General features: G+C 42.5%; 1 protein-coding gene across 4 annotated transcripts in view; it reads right to left on the bottom strand.

The window, feature by feature from the left end:
- The window catches only part of LOC26527012 (cholesterol 7-desaturase), a 44933-nt gene extending 30809 nt beyond the window's left edge, over positions 1-14124 (bottom strand). For 3 of the 4 annotated variants that reach the window (XM_026977351.1, XM_026977353.1, XM_026977360.1), the window contains exons 1-2: positions 14043-14124; positions 13726-13887 (exon numbers count right to left, since the gene is read on the bottom strand). In XM_026977351.1, the coding sequence (XP_026833152.1) occupies positions 13726-13887; positions 14043-14117 (237 nt within the window). In that variant the 5' untranslated portion in view covers positions 14118-14124. Of the gene's footprint in view, positions 1-13725; positions 13888-13949 lie in introns of all 4 variants that reach the window. The other variant, XM_026977352.1, reaches the window with a different exon arrangement.
- Positions 14125-14346: the final 222 nt, after the last annotated feature.

Here is a 14346-nt window from a genome sequence, read left to right as displayed (position 1 = left end):
CCTTAAGGAGTAGCAGATACAGCTTATTCACTGCTGTCCTCAGTACAGCACCTCGGGCGACTCCATTTCTGCCGGGTAGCAGCTCAACGACTTCATGGCCACTTCATGGGTGGCAAGTTTTCATACTTAACATGAACCATGTCACTCACAATTAAACTAGGCTTGGGAGTGCCCCACTTCGATCGCTGGTGAAGCGATCTAGAAGATCTGCTGCAGGTAGCCGATGTGCTGCCAGCTATCCAAGCGATTGAAGTTTAAGTGTATCAAATCCGGCTCAATAAAAAGATGAAGGTTGGCCGCCAATAGTTGGGGACATTTGCCTGGTCTATCTAGACGACATATTTATATTTTCTGCTTCCCTTCAGAAACATTTGTCGGACATCGGTTCGGTTTTCCAAAAACTGCGTCAAGCCAACCTAAAAATTCAATTCACCAAGTCACAATTCCCCAGAAAAGAAATAAATTTTTTGGGTCACATTATTATCCAGGAACACATCAAATAAAATTAAGGCAATAAAAGACGTAGACAGATCAAATCATTTTTAGGACTTTTGGCCACTAAACAAGCATTAGAAGTCTCCAAAACACTTTTCAGTGACCCCATTTACACACCAATACCCAAATTTCGAAAAACACTTCACGCTAATACAATTTTTAGACGCATAATATTTTTATATGAACCACCAAGCAAGGACAAAACTAATTCAATAATCAGGGACCACCACATAAAAACAGCCATCGAGCAATAGATGAAATGTATGCACCTTTGGAAAAGGGAAATCTATGTAACACGTTAAAACATCTAATATTGTATACAATTTCTGACTATGAAACGTGCCTTACCCTAAAATATGTCTGACCCAAACCACCTTATGAACTTCCAGAAATAGAAATACACACAGATACTATTAACAACAACCGCAACCTTACTGTCATCGACAAAATCTCCAAATTCGCTCAGGTATATCCTTTGCTCGATAGGAATTCAATTTGTGTCACTTAAGAAATTTAAGAAATTCTTCTGGCAATTTGGAATACCTAAGAAAATTGTCCTCGATCAAGGAGCTGAGTTCGTTGGGGCTGTCTTTAGAGACTTCCTGGATCAATACAACGTTACATTACATGCCACTTCGGTTCAACAGTCTACCAGTAATTCCACTGGTAGAACGACAGCACTCAACCCTAACGAAAATCTACAGAATCGTCCTAGCCAAAACGAAGGAAAGGAATCTATCATTAGACCACGACGAAAAACTTGCAGAAACGCTAATAACATATAATAACTCAATTCATTCCAGTACAAACTTTAAACCGTTTGAGCATTTTAGTGGTCGTACCCACGTTTTTAAAAAACTTTCAAACTCAATAACGGGCACGATTATTTGATAAAGCTAAATGAGTATTAAACCGATCTCTACTCCGGCGTAGAACAACAATTCGGATACACCTTTCAAAAACGAACTTAACGATTAAACGAATTCAGAAAGGAACCCCCTGTTTTATCTATTGGTACACAAATATTTCGTAAGGAAAATGGGAGAAACAAAATAACCCCTTCAAAAAGACAACGGACTCACCTTACACACCATAAGGAACCAATAATTACACAAGCAAAAAATTATGAAGATTATGTTACCATAAACAAACAACTAACAATTACAATAAAAATAACAATTACAATCTTACAGATTAACCATAGGGTATGCCCAACGACTTATAAGGAACGTACTAGGCGAAGACCAGCGCCTTGTAAAGATCGATCTGGGAACGGCCAAACTAATTACAACCTTTACTTTACAACCTTTAGGACACAACTAACAAATTATTTGAGTTAATAAGAAATCCCCAACCGGAGACATGGATTCTACTGATGAAGAAAGAAATATGGCGAAATTAAAGGAAATTTAGCGAAAATTATAAATAAATGCACAACTACGAAACCTTTGTTAACATATGAGAATCACATTGTATAAGTTAACTAAAGCTAACGTCGCTCCCACGGGCGCATGAAATACGACGACATCGGCATACTGCAACGTAAGCATTATGCCGGAAGTCGATACGTAGCCGGCAGACACTGCAGATTTGCGTGGCCGCTACGAATATGGGATCGCAACAATGTGTTTCGTTTTCATGCTAGCTCATAAGTTTGAATTCTTGTATTTTTATATTCAGTTCTGATTTTGTCTCCGACGCTACAGCTCCGCTTGGCTCGGTATAATAAAGCTTAAAAAGTAAACTCCTAATCTTTTATTGTCACGGCTCCGCCTGACATCTGATTAGTAAAAGCCGCGCGCGTTAACCGCCGGCCAACCTTTCCTAATTGGCGCCCAACCAGTGGTATTTGACAGTGCGTCAGTCATTACCCACAAACTTAAAAATTTCTAAAAATCTAAAATCTAACTAAAAGTGAATAAAACTCAGCCACGTCAACAGGGCTGTAGTGACAAACGTCAAGTGCCAACAACAAAAACAAGTGCTTGTGACCACTGTTGCTTACAACAGAACAATCTGACAAGTGGCTACTGCTGACCTACGTCAACACAGGCAGCACAGCGGAAACGTCATTGAACTCGCCTCTTGAGTGCAGTTGGCCGAGGTGCGCTATAGCGCAAATTTAATTTCACGTAACACCGAAGCCGCTGGAGCTCTTCGGGCAGCGACTTATCAGATTAGCGCGCAAGCTATCTGGACAACGGGGAGGCAGAGACAAGCGGTGTACAACAACAGACACCGACTTCAGTTTGGGACGCAACACAACACCAAAAAATGTAAGTGGGAACCTTTCTTTAAACTGCCCTAAAACCTGCGAAATAAAAATAAGCACATAAGCACAGTTTTTGCAAGTGTCTTGTCTTAAATGTAATTAAATAATAAAAAGTCTTAAAATACGTGAAACTAGTAGTGGATTAAGTTGACAGAAAATAGTAAACTATTGACAGCAAAAATACATAAATATTTGTTGAATAATTACAAAAAGCGGCGCACCAAACGCATGCGCGCACAAATATTTTTTTTCCGTCTGCCTTTGTTTCGTTTGTTTTGTTTGGTCGTTCAACGTAATACGATCCGTGGAATTTGGCAACTTTGTTGCCTCCATCCTCAAGCGTTGTGTTCAAGTTTTCGTTGTTTATATTAGAGGCATATGACTTCACCCTTCCTCCTCTATAGAACCACTCGCCGACAGTGTAGTGATTCTGACTCTGATTGCGACGACCATCGCATTCGCCGTTCAGTGCCAAGACGCACACACTCACCCCCACCCTCACCTCGTCCTACAGACAGCGTCATGGACCCAGACCAGTTGAGACTCATAATACAGGCAGCCGTCACCGCTGCCTTAGCTGAGCAAGCCGCTACAAATAAGGTCTTGATTGACAAAGTCGAGTCAATGGCCCAGCAGCTGGCCGCAGCGCATATTACGCCACCAGAGGTGCAAGCTTATGCACCCATAGAGATAAGAAATGATATCCGCTGCGACGAGCCATTAGATGCCGTCAAATGCTTGCCCGAGTTTGCAGGCGCACATGAATCGTATGTTTCATGGAGACAGGCGGCTCTCGCAGCCTATCATATTTTTAGGCCGTACGACGGCAGTTCACGCCATTATCAGGCGGTCATAATTATAAGAAACAAAATCATCATTCTAGCCTCTTTCGGCACAGCTCTTAACTTCGACGCGATTATAAGTCGCCTCGACTTCCCGTACAGCGACAAACGTCCAGTTCACGTAATCGAGCAAGAGCTGGCCACGCTGAGACAAGGCAGCATGTCTCTGCTGCAATACTATGATGAAGTCGGCAAAAAGCTTACATTGTTGACTAATAAAGTCAACATGTCATACGAGCCGGTCCTAGCAAAGGGCCTCTGCGAAAAGTTCCGCGAAGATGCACTACGTGTGTTTGTTTCGGGACTCAAGCGTAGTCTCACAGATGTGCTGTTCTCAGCAAAGCCAAGAGACTTGCCGTCAGCTCTGGCGCTCGCGCAAGAGGTGGAATCGAACCATGAAAGATATGCGTTCGCTGCCAACTTCGCGAGAAGCATTGAGGAAAAAGAACACAAGGCAAGTACCAAACAGCGGGTCAAGCCACCCCAACAAGAAGCACAGGCAAGCGGGTCAAAGAACCCACATTTTAGTAGACAGAACAAGCAGCAAGGCCAATTCGGCCTGCGAAATGCCGAGCAGCAAACTCGCGCCAGTGCTCCAGAACCAATGGAGGTAGACCCTTCGCTGTCAAGATATAGACAGCCCACCCAGGCCTCCGCTGGCGTCAGCAAGCGGTCGGCCATGTCCGATCGCTCTAACGGAAAGGGCAAGCAACAAAGGGTGAATCATGTAACCCAAGATGCCGGGCAGGGGCAGACCTCGTACGCCGAAGCCGCCAACGGCGCTGTGGCGCAGATCGAGGACGATGCCGAAAGTGATTCTGACGCCCTCAATTTTTTAGGGGAAAATCCCTGCTACCCGTCATCAGACGAAGAGTAGCAGGGCAGGATATGAGCTTCCTTATTGATACCGGCACGTCCAAAAATTACATCAAACCACACAAGGGGTTGCGTGGCGTCCGTCCGGTTAACTCACAATTCACCTTGCATTCTATCCATGGCTCAACCACCGTCACACAAAAATGCCTTGTTGCGCTGTTCAACGTGAAAGCAACATTTTTTATTTTACCAGACTTGTCAACCTTCGATGGGATAATCGGTCTCGATTTGTTAGCTCAGGCTGGGGCGTCACTCTGTTTGGCCTCCGGTCAGCTCAAATGGGGTACGGAAGTTGAGAAAATCTCCTTCCACAAATGCACTGATGTCAATTTCACCGATGTGGATTGCTCAGATGCACCCGCTTCAGTGCGGGAGACTTTTCGGAAATTATTAAAGGCCAGAAAAAAGGCCTTTGCAGACCCAAACGAGGCTCTGCCATACAATACTTCGGTGGTCGCCACCATCAGAACGGTGAGCGAAGAGCCCATCTATGCCAAGCTGTACCCATATCCCATGGGCGTAGCTGACTTCGTTAATAAGGAGATCCAAGATCTTCTAAGAAACGATATAATTCAGAAATCGGCATCCCCCTACAACAACCCCATATGGGTAGTAGATAAAAAGGGCACCGATGATGCGGGAAACCGCAAGAAGCGCTTGGTGATAGACTTTCGCAAGCTTAATGAGCACACCATTTCCGATAAATACCCCATGCCAAATATATCAATGATATTAGGCAATTTGGGCAAAGCACACTATTTTTCGACACTGGATCTTAAATCAGGATACCATCAAGTCGTACTAGCGGAGCGCGATCGCGAAAAAACTTCCTTCTCGGTAAACGGAGGAAAGTATGAGTTTAAGAGATTGCCATTTGGCCTCAGGAATGCCGCCGGCATCTTCCAAAGAACGATCGATGACATCCTACGGGAACAAATAGGCAAATTTTGCTATGTTTATGTTGACGATGTGATCATCTTCTCGCAAGACGAGGAGGCTCACATCAAACATGTAGAGTGGGTGCTAAAGAGCTTACAAGAAGCTAACATGAGAGTATCGATCGAGAAATCGCGTTTTTTTAAGAAAAGCGTGAGCTTTCTCGGGTTCATTGTCACCAGTAACGGTGCAACAACGGACCCAGAAAAGGTAAAGGCCATAAAAGAATTCCCAGAGCCTAAGACGGTATTTGAAGTCAGGTCGTTCCTGGGCCTCGCGAGCTACTATAGGTGTTTCATCAGAGACTTCGCTGCTATAGCAAGGCCCATTTCAAACATATTAAAGGGCGAAAATGGAACAGTTAGTAGGCATAGATCGAGGAACATTCAGGTGCATTTCTCTGGGTCCCAGCGAGAAGCGTTCCAAAAGCTGCGCAATATATTGGCATCAGAAGATGTCATGCTCAGCTACCCGGACTATAAGAAGCCATTTGATCTAACGACAGATGCTTCAGCCCATGGTATAGGTGCGGTGTTGTCTCAAGAGGGCCGCCCTATAACAATGATTTCAAGAACTCTTAAAGACAGTGAAGCCAACTACGCGACTAACGAGCGTGAGTTATTGGCTATCGTTTGGGCCCTGGCTAAACTGCGGCATTACTTGTATGGAGTGAAAGATATAAATATCTTCACTGACCATCAGCCGTTAACATTTTCTGTGTCAGAATCAAACCCGAACGCAAAAATTAAGAGGTGGAAGGCCCGCATAGACGAGTTCAATGCTCGTCTATTTTACAAGCCCGGTAAAGAGAACCTGGTAGCGGACGCCTTGTCCAGACAACAGCTTAATGTGCTGGAGCAAGAAGAGCCCGAATCTTGCGCAGCAACGATTCACAGTGAGGTGTCTCTCACCCACACAATCGAGTCAACGGACAAGCCATTGAACTGCTTCCAGAACCAGATAATACTGGAAGAAGCACGTTTCCCGTCTAAAAATACCTTTATTTTATTTGGGAATAAAAGGCGCCACACGGTTAACTTCGTCTGCAGGGGGTCCTTATTAGACGAACTGGCAGACACAATCGTCCCAAGGGCCGTAAACGCCTTCCATTGCGATTTGCACACGCTCGCAATGATACAAGATGAGATAGTCCGGAGGTTCCCAGCCACAAAGTTCTGGCATTGCAGGAACCGTGTCGTGGACGTTCTCAGAATCGAAGAAAGAAGGGAAATCTTAACTGCTGAACATAATAGGGCGCATAGAGCAGCGCAAGAAAATGTAAAGCAGGTATTGTCGGAATACTACTTCCCCAAAATGGCCAAGCTGGCCAACGAGATCGTGCAGAATTGCAGGACTTGTGCGAGGGCAAAGTATGACAGGCACTCGAGAAAACAAGAACTCGGTGAAACACCAATACCGTCACACACAGGGGAAATGTTGCACATCGACATTTTCTCTACCGACAAAAAGTTTTTCCTCACTTGCGTCGACAAGTTCTCTAAATTTGCCGTCGTACAACCAATCACCTCGAGAACTATTGAAGACCTGAAGCCAGCGCTGCTTCAGCTCATGAACTTTTTCCCGAGGGCAAAGACCATTTATTGCGACATCGAACCGTCGTTGAAGTCGCACACGATCGTGTCCATGCTGTATAACAACTTTGGTGTAAGCATTACAAACGCACCACCACTGCACAGCACCTCCAACGGGCAGGTGGAGCGTTTCCATAGCACGTTGCTGGAGCTAGCCAGATGCATAAAGATAGACAAGGGGTTGAGTGATACGGTCGAAATAGTAATGTTGGCCACTACCCAGTATAATAAGTCGATTCACTCGGTCATCGACAGGAGACCGGCTGACATCGTCCTAACACACCCCGATGAGCCACAGCCAGAGATCCGCAAAAGGATCCAGAAGGCTCAGACCGCGCTGAGGGCCAGAGAAAACGCCTCGCGGCAGAATAGGACATTCGATGTTGGCGAAAAAGTGTTGGTAAAATCCAACCGAAGACTCGGCAACAAGCTCACGCCGTTGTGCGAGGAAAGAGCTGTAGAAGCGGACATGGGGACCACGGTCCTCATTGAGGGGAGGGTGGTCCACAAGGACAATTTAAAATGACGCGCTCAGCAGCGAGGTCAGTGTTTCGCTTAATTTTAAATTTTTTCTAGCCACTTGGCGTAATTTTTAATAGATCTAAGCGTAGCGCCATCCGCGCACATTATATTCTTAAGCATTTTTATTATTATTGGTGTTGGGTTCCCCTTGTCTACAAAATAGAAAAATCAACCATTTAAACTTTCACCCACAGGACCAATCTTATCCTTCTCGTGTCTCTATCATTGGCATCGGCTCACATCACCGATTATTCGCGCGCCAAATACATTCCCATAGTCGATGGCCAGATCTTGGTGTGGGAGAATTTCGCCTACGTGAGACACTCCGCGAATCTTTCGGAGTACGCACGTGTAGTAGAGGAGACGGTCGGTCTGCTTAGCCACTTCCCGCAGTCACACATGAGAAATTTGCTGAAAGTAGATTCAGCACACCTCCGGGACTTGCTGGATGCGCTGGGCGCGCACCATCGAGTGGCCAGAAGCTTGGACTTCCTGGGCTCTATACTTAAGGTTGTAGCCGGTACACCTGATGCCAGCGATTTGCAAAACAGTAGGGTCGTAGAGGCGCGATTGATAGACGCGAACAATAGGCAGATAGAAATCAACACAAAAATCCAAAGTCAAATCAATAAATTAACTGCCACTGTCAACTTAATCCTCAAAACAGCAAAAGCGTCGCAAATTGACTCCGGTCATTTGTATGAAACGTTGCTCGCGAGAAATAGAATGCTCATGATGGAGCTTCAAAATTTAATGTTGTCCGTGACACTTGCAAAAATGAACATTGTTAGCCCAAATATTCTTGATCACGCAGATTTGAGTTCAGTTTGGCTAGAGGAGCCCACCAACACCCCCATAGGGGACCTCATGTCCGTATCGTCCGTAAAGGTTCTGCAGTCCAATAACGCATTACACTTTATCATTAAATTTCCGGTAATTAAGTTCGCCTGTAAGAAAATTACTATCTTCCCCGTCAGTCACGAAGGAGCCATGCTACGTTTAGATGATGGCGTTATCGCAGAATGCGACAACGAGGTCTACACCGTCAAAGCTTGCACCGCATCAACCAGCGCCACCTTCTGCCAGCTATCATCAGGCAGCTCTTGTGCGAAAGAACTCCATGCAGGCGGCGAGGCGCACTGCGAAATACAACCCAGCAGCCTGGACCCCATCACCTATGTAGATGAGGGGATCGTCATCATCAACGACAGGGCCGCCAAGGTACGAGTGGACAACGGCTCTGAAATCTGGGTGCATGGTACGCATCTTGTTACCTTCACCCGACGTGCCGTCATTAACGGAACCCTGTACGTCAACCAGAACGGGATCCAGAGCAGAGTACCGGGGGTAGCGAAATTCCCTCTGCTGAACATCACCTCCCACCAAAGCGTGCTCAGTCTCCCGTACCTTCATCGCCTAAATGAAGGTAACCTAGAGACAATCCAGAGGTTCAGAGAAGAATTCAACGCCGAACTACCCCAGCGAGTGGCACTGACCGTAGCAGCATCATGTTGCCTCCTGTTATGTGTTGCCATTGTGGGCTGGCGCGCCTGGAAGGCCAAGAGGTCCGCAAGACGACTGAACGTGGCAATTGCTGAGTTAAGGTCGGCCGAGGGCGGCCTCCGTCTTGAGGGGGGGGTAGTTAACTAAAGCTAACGTCGCTCCCACGGGCGCATGAAATACGACGACATCGGCATACTGCAACGTAAGCATTATGCCGGAAGTCGATACGTAGCCGGCAGACACTGCAGATTTGCGTGGCCGCTACGAATATGGGATCGCAACAATGTGTTTCGTTTTCATGCTAGCTCATAAGTTTGAATTCTTGTATTTTTATATTCAGTTCTGATTTTGTCTCCGACGCTACAGCTCCGCTTGGCTCGGTATAATAAAGCTTAAAAAGTAAACTCCTAATCTTTTATTGTCACGGCTCCGCCTGACATCTGATTAGTAAAAGCCGCGCGCGTTAACCGCCGGCCAACCTTTCCTAATTTATACAAGATACTATTGTTTGCCTCACACCGTAAATTTAAAATTAACAATTGTAATTTGTAACACCAAAATATCTGTATACTTGAAAATACTCAATACGTAATTGAACCTCCTTAGCATATTGTAGCATATTTTTTGAGATAAGTGCCCCGCGACGAGTCGGTCTGTAGATAAGTAGTTTACGAATTTCATGTTAGCTACCTAAGCTAGGTCTTATACAAAATAAAGGCAGTTTGAAATTATAACTCACCAAATGTAGACGTCGTTTATTTAGATCGTCCTAACAACCTTTATTAGGTTTAAGGAAATAACAGACTAGGAAATAGTTTCTTGAGCACAAATGACAACAACATATTTTTAGGAATTATAGAAGAATTATAGAAGCAATGAGCTTATTCAAAACGGGAGTGAGTCTTTTGTTTGCGAAGCTTAAGCTAATACCGAAGTTCTAGTATATACTTCGAAATTTCGAATGACTTCGAAATAAAAAAGATTAAAGACTCATTAAGAAAACAAAACATAAAAATATTGTCGGACAAAGACGTTTACAAATTATTGTCATTAGAAACAAGTTCGATAAACAATACATTAACATTCGAAATTAAAATTTCAATCTTGTCAAAAAACGATTTCAATGTTTACCGACCTATCTCATTAAAATTTAACAAAACTGAAATTGTGGGTCTACCACAATTCATAATTAAAAAAAAAAAAAAAATAAGATCCTTAAGGTGTACTTAATGTATTAATAACATTTATGTTTGCGAAACCCTTTCGCCCCTAAAAATGCAGAGTGTCTTCTGAACTTCGTCTCTGACAAAACCGCAACATGAAGCACGGTGGAGAGTTTACAACAACAACGAAATTACAGCCCAATGAAAGAGCTGATACTCATATTGAAAGTAGAAAACCTGAATGTCACATCAAATTTTATTCCGGAAAAAATATTCAGTGGTTCAATGATAATAACTTACGACAATTTCTCCGTCTTCGCTAATGGGACTTAATTCGCTGATATTACCACCACGGTATTGGTCACTATAAAAAGAATTACAACGACGCAGAATATCTTAAAAATAATACCTGCAATAGAGCCAATCATTCTCCACAAACTACACATTTACACCCTTAAAAATGGGTGGGCTGTTACCGTCATAGAAAACAGAGCAACAATCCACCTCCGCATATTAATCTCTATATCAACCGTGTTAGCAATCGTCGCTTGGATCTTGAAGAAAAGCTAAACTATATTCCACCCCACCTACCAGAACTCCTGTCATCCCATCCTTATAGTCATCGTTCCGTCTTGAGGGGGAGGAGTTATCGGTGACGGCCTGAGTATTCCGTCACCTCCCCCCAAACCCCGCGGGTAATGCCACCATGGGAATGCTGACCATAGCATTTAATGCAGATGACACTGGATTCCTACAAAATGCAGATTAGGAGGTTTCGCTACAAAGAAAAGAAACTTTGTATTACATATATACGATTTTTAAGACTTAAAACTCAATTGTATTTTGACCACAAACTCAGACCATTGAGGACTACCGGATCGGCACGACTATAACGCGTGCGCATAGCTCCGAGCTGTGGACATGAACGGGACAACTCATACAAATTAACTCGCATCTCGCAGTCGGGTTACACCAACTAGACCATTCCCCATGGCTACGGTGGAACTATCGGCATCCTTACTGTCTTACTCACTACATGGTTTCAGAAGCATCTGCACGTCCCCACTCTACCAGTCTCTGTTCTTTCTAACAACAATTCTAACAATTCGGAGCAGCATAACTTTTTGATCAAATCATTTGACCCCAGCTCCTGTTCACCCTAGTCTGGGAACGGTGACGCTTCCCTAAGCCCAACAGCCCATCTCCTCGCCTCCAATCACGCGTGGCAACACTAGTACCTAGGGCGAAGGAGAATCCCACAACGGACAATCAACTCAGTGTAACGAGGGATAGATAAAGATCAACGAAACGAAAAGTTTAATACAAATTTTGTGGGCCGAAACATTTCTTTGAGACATTTAAAAAACATTTTATAAAAAGGAAATAGAGATTTCGGATGTAAATGTATAAAGTAATTGCCGTGTTCATGATCTGTGTTAGGAATATTTGTAATTAATTTATAGTAATTTGAGCTAAACTTAATTTTAAGTACATCACATTGGATATGTAACATAGCTTGCCATGTCGAAATCCATAGTCTCCAGCGTCCTGCATCGCTGCTCCGGAAACTATGACGATAATGCATCTAGTAATTTGCTTTGTTGTGCCCAATCAATTATGAGCGAGAATTGACTTTAAATATCAAGGATCACCCAGTTACTATGACTATTATAACTTGCACTCATGAAAGCAACCAGCATACTGCTCGTGCTTTTCTTAGCGTAATTTGATCCCTATTTTATATTTCCATTTGCTTTGCAAGCAAGGCGATACATTTGAAGCTGATTTATATACAGTAGCTTTCTTGCTGGGTCTTAAACACAAGAACGAGATGGCTATTCCTAGTTGACGACCACACCAAAACAGTGTTGGATTTTTGCCTGGTGCAGATCACCGAGTGGCGTTTCATTCATTTAGGAGTCTTTGGGAGGCTGAGAGCTCTTCAATTCTGACTTTCGATGAGCTGTGAAATGTTCTTTACCACATATTTGCGGATGTTAATTCTCGACCTTTAGTATGAATATCAGAAGACCTCACCGGTCTCGATGTTTTAACTCCAAAGTATTTTTTCATCGCTTATCAAGCGGGATGTGACGAACTTAAATTTACATCGATTAGAGATGGCTGGCAGCGCATCGCCTATTTTTTGGTCCCGACGGAAGGAAGAACGTTTAACCTAACAGCAGCCGCAATTCAACTTGACTTGGTACTTGTTAAGGATTTAAGGAGTCGTTTAGCTGCTACCTGGAGTTGCTCTTCTAAAGAAAGCAACAGAATTCATGAAGCGGGCAGTGAATAAACTGTGCCTGCTACCCCTTAAGGATAATGCTGAAAGCCTCGCTTTACACGGAGGAGTATCTGGAGATCTGATAGTCACTATCAGCTCTTAAGATTACTTATTGTTAACATGCAAACTTCGGAGACACAATTATGATCTACTGGACCTCAGATTTGCAATAATATCGTTCTACATTTATACGTATCTTCCGTTATCGCTCTCTCTCTTGAACTTGCGCTGGCACTTTTGGCCTAGCGGTCTGCTGTTCAGTCTCTGCTTAGTCTCTATGCTAAGACTCTCTTGACATGTTCCTTTCCTTTCTTAACCTATGTAAATGCGCATCGATCGTACCAATTATCGCTGTAACCAAATGAAGCAAAATGCATTCTTTCGAAAATTGCTGTATTGTAAATCGTATACTTTAAAAAAAACTAATGAATAGTATTTTTAGCTCAACAGTACACTTAGACTGATTGTACTACTCCCTATTACGACAATACGCAGCTAGCAAAGTTCAACAATCTTTAATATACTTATACTTTATTTATCACTTTTATATACTCCCCGACTAACAGATACCAGTTATTCAGCTAGTGGAAGTGCAAACGTGAAATTTCAAAAATTTCTGAAATATCGGTAAAAAGTGGGAAAAAAATGAAAAAAAAAAATTTTTAAAATTAAAAAAAAATTTAAGTGTGGGCGTAAGAGTTTTTGGGTTGGATTGGCGTGGCAATCTCAACTTTGCTTAATCCCAACATTCTAATATTGTTCCTGAGATCTCGACGTTAATACGGACGGAAAAACGGACATGGGCGGATCGACTCGTGTATTGATCCTGATCAAGAATATATATAATTTATATAGTCGGTAACGCTTCCTTCTACCTGTTCCATACTCTCCAACGATGGTTATATACCCTTCTACTTTACGAGAAACCGGTATACATATTATTTATATTAGCATTCTGGCAAATACAGTTTTCGAGATTTTAACGTTCGTAAGGACAGAAATGACCAAATCGACTTAAATAGTGTAACTAAGTTTATACCTTATAGCTTTTAAGCTTGGCGAATTTTAATCAAAATCACTTGGAATATAAGGCCTTGATCTACATGCCAATATGTAGAGCCAGTCGGTAAATTATGGAAACAGAGGGACTTCATTGAAAATATTATTATATTCTCTTGATCTATATAATAATTTAATATATCTTACTCAAGCATACTAACAGTAAATAAATACATACCTTTTTCCATATCAGTGGAACACAAAATATCCAGTAAATCCATAAGACAGTCACAGCTAAAATCCATAGGTAAATAACAAAATCATTACCGATCGATTTCCAATAATTCTTAAGCAATGACATCCAAAATAAAGAGTAGCTCGCCATATTATTAATAAGTATCTGCATATAATAAAAGTAATTTAAATCGTATATAAAGCTAAACTATATAGCAGAAGTTATACATAATATTAGAGGTCCGGCAATAATAAAAAAGGGTTTTTATGTTTATAATTCAGTTAAAGTCCTCGTTGTCTGAAAACTCCTCTACAACTTACACTACATTGGCTGACAACTGTTTTAAAATTGTGGTTTTGAATTACAGTTTCAGTAAAACGAAAATTAAAATTCATCAATTTTGTTAGGGTGGACCTTGGATAGGGAATAAAGCTATTTAATGTTTTACCGTTTTTAAATTATGTTGGCTTTATATATAAGCATTTTTTACTGAAGTCTGCCGAAGTTTAGTTAAAGAATAGTCATAAAAAATATTGTTGAAAATTAACATCTAACCCAGACTTTTACAGTTCTAGAATTCGGGTCTAGTAATCGTAAATATATTTAGTATTCAAGTACCTATTG

Source organism: Drosophila erecta, unplaced genomic scaffold (assembly GCF_003286155.1).
Source record: "Drosophila erecta strain 14021-0224.00,06,07 unplaced genomic scaffold, DereRS2 tig00000021-arrow-pilon, whole genome shotgun sequence".
In the NCBI taxonomy this organism is placed as follows: Eukaryota; Metazoa; Arthropoda; class Insecta; order Diptera; family Drosophilidae; genus Drosophila; species Drosophila erecta.
The sequence above is the reverse complement of the archived record's forward strand: the minus strand, read 5'-3'. Positions and strand labels throughout refer to the sequence as shown.